We start from the raw sequence: 10122 nt of genomic DNA on the forward strand, positions 1-10122 counted from the left end.
TATCAGAGAAACTTTTTAGTTACCTGTTCACAGTGGGAGTAGAAGAAATGTTAACATATGCAGTACACACAATTGAATAAAATGCCCAGCAAATATACATTAAGAAATGAAACTAATGTATATAAATTATGTTTTAGAAAGATGGGCTGTCAAAATTAAAACAATAATTGCACGCATTAAAACACATTTCATGCATCAAGTAAATGGAGATGGGCATTTCAGGGTCGATTCATATGATGCATCTTTTGTGTGAATATTGTGTTCAGTTTATAGTGCACCAAGGCAGTGAAGATAGATTATCAATACAAAACATTGTATTGAAGTCCATTTTTTCTCAACCAATTCATATTGTATTGTCTTCCAACCGCGACAAGTGGCTGCCGAGCCACCTGAACACAGTAGCAATGTGCTTGCGGTGTGTCTGCAATGCACCTTCATCTGGACAGAGAGTGGAAATCTGTCTTGTAAATATAACATGCATGTGGATGCAACTGAACTGAACTCATTTATAAAAGAAAAATCCAGTCACAAAGGGTCTGAAATGAGAATAATAAGACAAACACAGGGGCAGATAATCTGAGAGAGAACGAAGCAAGATCAAGAACTCCGGGGCTGCATCCTCGTAGGGCTGTGTTTGAAGGCCAAAAGCATCACAGCAGTATGACAAGCATGTCGAATTTCAAAGTCTTCTTGAAATGCAGCCTAGAAATGCGTCCTTCGTTTCCCAGGATCCGCCAGTTGGATTATTCACAGACAATGTATCCCATGATACAATGCAGCAAACAGGAATTTTTCCATAAGATAAATCATCACATTAAACAGCAGGGGCTGCAGTCTTCCAAGAATGTGATTGTAAATAACTACAAAGGTTTCAACTACTGAAATGGGACACAAGTCTAAGGCAAAACCTGAAAGTCCTTTTAAGTTCACAATGAGTGGGAGGCAGCACCAGGCCAGCGGCGTGACAGATCCATGCAAAACACTTTACTGGATTACTGGACAGATAATTTAAGAGGTTTCTAATGCGATAAAACTGCCCTGGAGCAAAGTAATAGTGTTATAAACCTGGTAATCTGGTTTGAAAATGTAATTTTCATTGTGGAATTGTTGAACGTGATACTCTTCCTGTTTTTGGTTCTGCTATGTGAAACCATTTTTTGTTTCTGTTCATTCTTTAGTTTCTAATGGTTCGAATGGTTTTAGTTTTCATATGCCCATTTGAGAACGACTGTGTTGGTCTTATCTATACATCACTGTATGTCATAAACAAAGTTTTCGTTAATGGGTAAAAAGTGACGCAGAAATAAGTACATTTATATATGGATAGACATTTTGAGCTTAGAGTGCTCTTAGACTGCGTTTTAGCCTTTCCCTCAGGACTAGACTTTTCCTCCACTCTGATATACCCTCCGGCCTGGAGCAAGGAGGCTCAGATGCCATCATGACTCACTTGCAGCAATCCATGCCAAGTTTTCTTCAATTGACCACACAGTTTGCCCACTCACATCACTAATCACCTACGTAACAGTGAGGTCTCGGCCTGTGTAGACTCCATTCCAGCCATCTTGATTGCCCCAGGGACGTCTGGGTCCCATGTAATTTCATTTCGAAATTGAGTACATTTAGAATCTGATTGGCTCTGGGAAGACAGACCGCATTAAATCCCACCTTCCTGTTCCTTCAAAACATGTCCATTGGCTCAGAAATGGCTTTGATTGGCTCGTACTGCTTTTGAAGCAGAAAATGCTGAATGTTTCCAACCACCCTGTGCACGAATGCATCAAAATGAAAAAGACAAAAATGATTTCTTTCTCTCTGCCCACCCTGAACCCAAACTCTCTCTTTTTCTCCCAGTCTCCCCCAGTGTGAAGATCCAGCCCGTAAGCGATCTTCCCAGAGAGGGAGAGAAGTTCCATCTGCAGTGTCTGAGTGATGGAAATCCTGAGTAAGACACACACGCACACTAATGTACAAATGCTCAGATATTAAACACTTATACACATGGTGACAGGTACACACAACATACACACACACACATGCAGACATCCAACGTTTTCCAGTTTGCAGTCCTCTTTAATGTACACACACACACACACACACACACACACTTTACACGTACACACATGCACATACAGACAATCAATTATTTTCCCTTTTGAATTATGGATGAAGCTCGAGAGGGTCAGGCTGCTGATCTGTGTCCATCGCTCCTCCCTTTCTCCCTTTCTCCACCATCCTTGATTATCTCCTCCTTTACTCCGTCCCTCTGTTCATCCCGGCCTCATCTCCATGATTAAGTTTTACTCAGAACTTCTTTTGTTCTTTTGAACGTTTTGAAATGTTAGCATCTCTTTCCGGTCGCCGTCTCTGCCGTCTCATTACCCGCACGCTCCCCCTCCTCCGACTTAAATAAGCATCTCTCTACTCTCCAGTAGCCGAAACACCCTGACACATCATAATCCACGTTCACTCCTGATTGACACTGTGCTGCTGCGCAGCGATGTGCAGCTTGAATTTCGGTGGGCGGCGTTCCTGACACGTCTTCCTGAAAGAAAAAACTTTCAAGGCCAGGCAGGGGAATGACTGACAGGATAATTGGCAAAACAAAAAGGGAGATGATGGCTGTTCTTGTAAATAATCAGTCGCCAGGAGAGGGAAATCTCTAAGCAGTGCAATTTCAGACATCTTCACTTGGAAAAAGTACCCAGCATGCATCTGCGCGCTAATCGTTTGCCGTAGGTGAGAACAGGGACTCGGCGAAAATTGTCTGCTGGTTGTTTATGAAGGAGAGAGGGGGAGACACCGTTGTCTTCCGCGTGAGGATGGAAGTGAGGTTAATTTGGCTGGTTAGATTTTTTTTTTTAATTCTGTAGATTTTTCTCAAGCTATTTAATGAGGTGCATGAGGGTATCAAAGGGAGGAGGAAATACACACAGCCTGAAAGGTTATCGCACTCTTCCTGGACAGAGCATTATTAACCTTATGCGTGCTAAAGTGAGGGGTGGCCTGCAGTGAATCAATACCGCCCCCTGCTGGCCCGGGATTGTATTACAGACCATTAGCTGGCATTTAATCCATTAGGAAGCCCTGAAGTGAGTGACTAAAATCGGCTCGAACACAAAAGCTCTCCTCGCATCCCACCCTCCTCCATCTTCACCCCTTTCCCGCTGTCTGTCTGTTTCTGACGCTTTTACTCACTCGCTCACTCAGTCATGAGAAATATTTAATAGATTAAATTCATCAATCTCCCCCGCGCTCATTCAGTTCTCCCGCGCTTCATTCATTCTCATTCGTGCCATTATTACCCTCCACCAGCACACTCCACCCCACCCGAACCCGGCCCCTCCTCCTCCACTCTGAAGTACTACGAGTGTGAACTGCTCCTCAGGGAAAGGGCCGCGTAGGAGCGTGTGCTGTGGCCGAGCCGGCAGGCTTTTAGTGCTCTGAGCTGTTTTAATTCCAGGCCATTAGCGTCGTTATTGGGGGGGAGGGGGGGAAAGAGGATGCGCGGGAGGGGGGGGGTTTAATCAGTCTAAACGCTGTCAGCCCATCTCCTGCCATCAGAACATCCCATGATCCTGCTGCTCCGCCCCCAGGGGCCCAACTGTGATTACAAGGTGGCACATTTATGGCGTTGAGCTCATATGATAATTAATTAAAATCCACATTATCTGAAGTCTAAATCATGTCCGTACTGGGAATTTTTATTTAGACACAGTATGTTGATGGGTGAGAACCAGAGGGGTGTATGTTGAAAGCAATGAAAGATACACAATACTTGTCAGTGTCAATAATTCCACTGTTTTAATAAGATGTTTCAGATTACTATGAATTGTTAAAATGTTTCAAAAAAAACTTTGAAAGCAAAGGGCGTGCATGAGTATGTGCGAGAGAGAGTCGCAAAGGCATTGTTTTAGTGTTTTTTGTGTTCCTGTGGCTCTGTGTGACCTTTAACTCTTTCTCTCTGCCCCTCAGGGCCACCTCGTTCTGGTGGGAGAAGAAGGAAGGAGAGTTGCCCCCCCTGGTCAAGGAGGATGGGAGCTTCCTGCGCTTCGAGACGCTCAACAAAACTGACAACGGCATTTACGTCTGTTCCGCTGACAACGGCATCGGCAAAAAAGGCCATGCAGAATTCACCCTGGTGGTGCAAGGTACTGAGGGAGAGGGAAGAAGGGAAGCAGGGGGGCTTGGGAGGAGGGAGGGCGAGCTTTTGTTGAAGGACGCGGCAGGATCACGGCAGGTTTTTTTCTGTTGCTATTTTTTCTTCTGTTGTGTTCTTCTTTCTTTTCTGATATTTTCTTTCACTTCTTTTCTGTTTCTTTCGCTCATTGATGATGCTACCTGCCTTTCATTTCAACCCTCGCTTTATCTGCTCATCCTTTATCTCTCGCTCCTTTTTCACCTCGTCCTTTTAAAGACGCAGTAGATACGAACATGCTTTTCCCAACGTTCCCCTACAGTTCTGTCTCTCCATCTTCCTTGCTGGACCTCACAGATTCTTCCTCGACTTCTCCATCAACATCTTTCTCCCCTACCTTCTATTCACATTATCCCTCTTTTCTTCCCTCCTCTTTGCCGCCTTATCTCTCCTCTTCTCCTCCTCCTTCTCTCGTAGCTTCTGATGTCCCTCCCACCAGTGAACTCACATCTGCTCCAGCCTCTTCCTCCATCCCCTCCTCACCAGACTCCTTTTCTACTCCTCTCTCCAACATTCTGTTCCCAGATCTTACTGCTCCTCCTCTTCCGCCACGTTCTGTTGCTCCTTCCTCCATTTCTCTCATTCCCTCTTCAGTTCCTACATGGCTCAATGGAGTGTACAGTTTCACAGGTAAATCACCTCAGACTTGCTCATGTACACACACAGACAGACACACATCATTCACATCCTAAAGAACTGTGGTGATTGTCCTGTTTCACCTGCTCTGAGAACAGTGTGTGAAGATCCTCAAAATGGAAATCAGATTGCATTTGTGTGGAGACGTGCTTCTGTCTAAAGTGGTTGCAGTCACATTAAAATGACAAGAGATCCGCACAAAACCCATACCACTGAGCAGATTTTTTTTTTATGTCTTTTTTTATTAGAGTTTCTACAGACAATATAAATGATTGGACTCAGTATAATTTATGTTGTGATGACATCATTCCAGCAAAAGATTAAAATCAACAATGAAATGAGCCCTTTCCCAACAACAGGGTGACATCATTGGCCGTTTCATTCCTACCGTTTACACCGTTTTCAGTTGGATGGGCTGTGCTGATTTCCTGTAATAATCCTGTAAATCTCCCTCTTATGGACACACGCCCACAGACACACCCTTCACTATTTCAAGGGTCCGCTTTTATGTTCTCATCAATGTCCTCTGTCACTCTCCTGCATTTTCTTCACTCACTCGGCACTCATCTACCCCTGCTCACGCATCCATCAATCCATTCATCCATCCATCCAATTCTCTTGAGGAGAAGCGACAAACAACGCTGCAGGTATTGTCCTCAGTCATTGTCTGTCCGCCTTCCTCTGATTCTACCTTTAAATCTGTCCTGTTTTCTGTCTGTCTGTCTGTCTGTCTGAGTAGAAGATGAGGCCTGGGGTATTACGAGGATTAAAATATCAACACACAGACAAGTTTTCTGTTCAGCATAGGCATGATGGGATTTGTTTCAACTTCACACTGTTGGGTTTTATGTGTCTGTCTCTGTCTCGTACTCTGTACTGTACTCTGTTGTGTCACTCATTGCTGCATACGCTCTTTTGTCTTCTTCTCTTCCCCTCAGTCTCTGTCTCCCTCTGTTCATAACTGTGACTAAAGACTGTAGAATTGAACAGGACTCTTCATTCTGCCGGAGGAGAGTGATGATCCGGGGATCATTTCAGGACGTGGTTATTTTAGACACGCACCACAGGGCCGATAGCTCAAGAGTGTTAAAGAGTATTAAGTTCATTTCAATGTGAACTTTGTGATGCTGAATACACACCTGCGTCTGTCTGAAGGAGTGAACTTTTTTTTAACTTTTAATACACTAACATAAACACTACATCAGTAGAGATTTAGTCAAGCCAAGATAATCCGGTCAAGAGCAGTGAAGCCATGAAGCAGAAAAAATGTCAATAAATGATATCTGGTTGAACCCTAAGATGGAAGTCTTATTGGAGCACTGGAAATGAACACTGGCTAAATGCTAATATTTGAGCATTGACATTACGTATAAATAAACCAATCAAACCAGCCGTAATCTGGTTTATTTAGCCAGTTGTTAACCTTTCTTGCTGTGCAAGTATATTGTGCACTGCAGGGGCAGTGGTGACCTGGAGGTTAGGGAAGCTGCCCGTAATCAGAAGGTTGCTGGTTCGAACCCCGATCCACTGAGGTGCCACTGAGCAAAACACCGTCCCCACACAATGCTCCCCGGAAAGAAAACACTGGATAAACGTAAAAATTGCTACACTAATATTTTAGCATTGACTAGTGTAAATAAACCATACCCACTGTTACCTGCTTTGTTTACTTTCAATCAACTCCAAAATATTATGTGTAACAGATTAAAAAAAATTTAGCCAGTGTTTTCTTTTTTCTGTGTAATACAACATTGCATTGTGGTGTTTCGCTGTAAAATGCCTACATTGCTAGTGCTTTGCAATCAGCTGACATGCATAATAGTTTTTGGAGACCACAAGGGGGCGATGTAAAATTTAATTACCTACCTGTTCACACAACTCATATACAATCAATTGTTTACAATACTTATATGAGCTGAACGTGTCTCCTGTTACTAGAGGATCCAGAACTTGATTGATCTCATGGTCTCAGAATGGAGTCAAGCTGTAAAGTCTGTAGCAGGGAGCAGTAATAGACAGCAGTAAAGTTAATGTAATTCATTATTGTACTGAAGTAGTCATTTCATAGCCACATGGTTCTAACGTATGGAAATATCTGTCAGAATAATTAATTTAATTATTTTAAAATACTGGTGGTAGTAGCCTAGTGGGTAACACACTCGTCTATGAACCAGAAGACCCGGGTTCAAATCCCACTTACTACCATTGTGTCCCGGAGCAAGACACTTAACCCTAAGTTGCTCCTGGGGGACTGTCCCTGTAACTACTGATTGTAAGTCGCTCTGGAAAAGGCCGTCTGATAAATGCTGTAAATGTAAATGTAAATGGTCATTCCAAGGATCGTAAGATAGTAAAAAATGACATTAGCGTTCATAGTTTGTGTACATCTCCCACCATGGCCTCTGAGTCATTATTATATTAAGTTCACCTGAATGCAATAGGACAATATCACTAGAAAGCAGGGGAAAGGGTTCGAGGAATCTGTGGTACAAAATGTCAAGCAGGGGTTTTCTTGGTGGCCACAGAATATGCACAATCAAAATGTGGCGGTGAACATTTTGAGGGACATCGCTTGGAGTCCCTCTGACGCCATTCCTCCATGTTGTCTCTCCCTCTCCCTCTCCCAGATCCCACTGCCATGTCCACGTCTTCAGGAGTCGACCATGCAGTGATTGGTGGAGTCGTTGCTGTCATCGTCTTCATCATGCTCTGCCTTCTCATTGTCCTTGGCAGATACCTCATTAGACACAAAGGTACACTTACACACGCTCCCATAGCCATCGATTTGACAGCTAATTTAGTTTCACTTACAGTAATCTGACCAAATTGTATTATAGTCATTTAAGTATTTGTGTGATCAAGATTTATTTTATCAAGATTGTTTTACTAATTAAGTTTAATTTAACAAAGTATTCTGTTTTTTTCCAGTACTAATGAAACATTTATGCTTATAAAATGAGCAAGAGCTAAAAATGATAACATCAATATTAATACAAACTGTGCTGTCCAGGTTTCACATTGCCAGGTTCCACACAAGCCAGCTTCTCTCTCTCACTCATTTCATTTGTGTGTGTGAACGGTTTCAGGAACATATCTGACCCATGAGGCCAAGGGCTCTGACGACGCCCCCGATGCTGACACGGCCATAATCAACGCGGAAGGAGGACAATCAGGAGCAGACGACAGGAAAGAGTACTTCATTTAGGGGCGTGGCTTATGGATGGGCCGGGGGGCCACCTCCATTGGTCTTCACAAGCTTCTGCTCTCCACACAGCCCACGGAACAAGGGAGGAGGAAGGGAAATGGGGGAGAAGGGGAAGAATAAAAGAACGAGAACCTCTGCAGAACTGATGGACAGAACGAAAAAAAAACATACAAACAAATAAACAAATAAAAGCTTTTTCACTGATCAGCCTGCATCATACAGGGAAGTAAAATATTGCACCTTTGCATGTGCAATAGCGCATGTATACACAAACACACATCATCGCCAGATACAGACATATCGTAGCATATTTTTATGAATACATTTGGAGTCATATGCACCCCTCACCTCTCTCTTTCCACCTCTCTTTGTTTTTCTCTGTTGCAAACAACTTCACCACAGGAGTGCATGACAGATATAAAACCCCAACCTGACACGAGCTGTCGGCTACACGCCAACAGAAATATGCATTCCAGCTGCATAAACCTCCCAGCATCACACATGACACAAAACAAGATCATTTCTCTTGTCTGTCTTTCTCATTCTCTCCCTTTCTCTCGCTTTCTCTCTCTCTCACACACACACACACACACATACACGCACCACACAGAGCAGCTGTGAGTAGGTGGAGTGCAGGATCCAAGTAAATATATAAATATATATATATGATTATATAGCATTGTTTTTACTCAATTGAGGATTGATGTGCTGTATATACACATGCTTAACCCCTCTCTGTCGCTGTCTCTCTTTCTCTCTCTCTCTCACTCTCCTGTACTCTTTTGTCTGATATCGCAGTATATAATCAACGCCTGCCTGTTTTTAATACATATGTGAAAATGCTGAATTCAGAATATCACTAACTGGAAAAAAAAATCAAAACAGAAAAAAATGCAATGGAAACTTAAGTAACTGCGAATGTAAATGAGTTTCGGTCTCCCTCATTTTCTCTTAAGTTCTGGTGTCACTGTTAGTGTTGCAGTTTCAGTGTCTGTCACTCAGTCCTGGGGAGTTGTTTTATTCCGATTATTATTACACTTTGGCATCAAATGAGTGTACAAGAGCTGCGTAAAGGAGAGGTAAATGATGAGCCGGCCATTTGTCTAATGCCCCCCTCAGTACACACATATACATGTACACACACACACACACACACACACACACACACACATTTAGAAAGTCATTTGGATCCACAGGGTCTTAGTCACTGTCAGCTGCCTGCGGAAACAGCTGGTCTGTATGCGAGTGTGTGCTGTTACATTCCTTTGGATGGGCAGCTCTGTCCTGACACGGGTCATGTTTCAAAGTATTCCGATGTACTTGCTGACAGACGTCATCAGTCGCACTGTTTCTGCCTCTGTTACTTCTGCGGGAGCCACAAACACACCTTTACCTGCTCCAGTCAAGAAGGAACAGAGAGAGGTCTCGACCAGCTTAAAATGGCCGGTGTGTTCACACATTTCAGACTACATGCCAGACACCGGGACCCCTGGCTGTGCTTCTGGCAGTAGGCTTCTCAACATCTTTCATGATGCCCACAACATCAGGAAAGAGCAGCTCTTCCCTCCTTCAGTCTCACGCTCAGTCTCTCTCCCTCTCTCCGATTTCTTACTTTCTCTTGTACAGACAGTAGAACTTCCACTCCTCATTCTGGGTATGGACGGTGGAAAAGTTTTTTGGGTTTTTTTTCGTTTTGTTTTAAACATTTAGATATTGTAAAACGAAAGCCTAGAGGTTAGTTTCAGTGACATTGTTTTAACAAGCTGACATTTTGTATAATTTGATGTACAGTATATAGTGTTGCCTTTAACAGTCTAACAAACGCACATGCTTGCATGCACACGCACACACAGACATGCATAAAGGAAACTGTGAGTGTGTGTGTGTGTGTATGTGTGCGTATAAAGTTATGCATCCCTCTGGTTGATCCAAACAGACAGTGGAAACACAACGTGTGTTACTTGCAGGTGTATTGTTACTTATGTCTTTGTTAGTGTTTCTTTTGTTATTATTATTATTATTATTATGGTTATTATTTTTTGAATGATAAGTCTTCCTTTTGAATAAATATTCATATCACATA

At 43.0% G+C, this 10122-nt stretch overlaps 1 protein-coding gene across 3 annotated transcripts in view; it reads left to right on the top strand.

Moving 5' to 3' along the window:
• The window catches only part of cadm3 (cell adhesion molecule 3), a 58659-nt gene extending 48537 nt beyond the window's left edge, over positions 1–10122 (top strand). The window contains exons 7-12 of one of the 3 annotated variants that reach the window (XM_028976212.1): positions 1855–1945; positions 3976–4151; positions 4418–4828; positions 5461–5481; positions 7462–7587; positions 7921–10122. In XM_028976212.1, coding sequence (XP_028832045.1) covers positions 1855–1945; positions 3976–4151; positions 4418–4828; positions 5461–5481; positions 7462–7587; positions 7921–8039 — 944 coding nt within the window. In that variant the 3' untranslated portion in view covers positions 8040–10122. The remainder of the gene's footprint in view (positions 1–1854; positions 1946–3975; positions 4152–4417; positions 4829–5460; positions 5482–7461; positions 7588–7920) is intronic. The other 2 variants (XM_028976214.1, XM_028976215.1) reach the window with 2 other exon arrangements.

This window comes from Denticeps clupeoides, chromosome 4, assembly GCF_900700375.1.
Source record: "Denticeps clupeoides chromosome 4, fDenClu1.1, whole genome shotgun sequence".
Classification (NCBI taxonomy): Eukaryota; Metazoa; Chordata; class Actinopteri; order Clupeiformes; family Denticipitidae; genus Denticeps; species Denticeps clupeoides.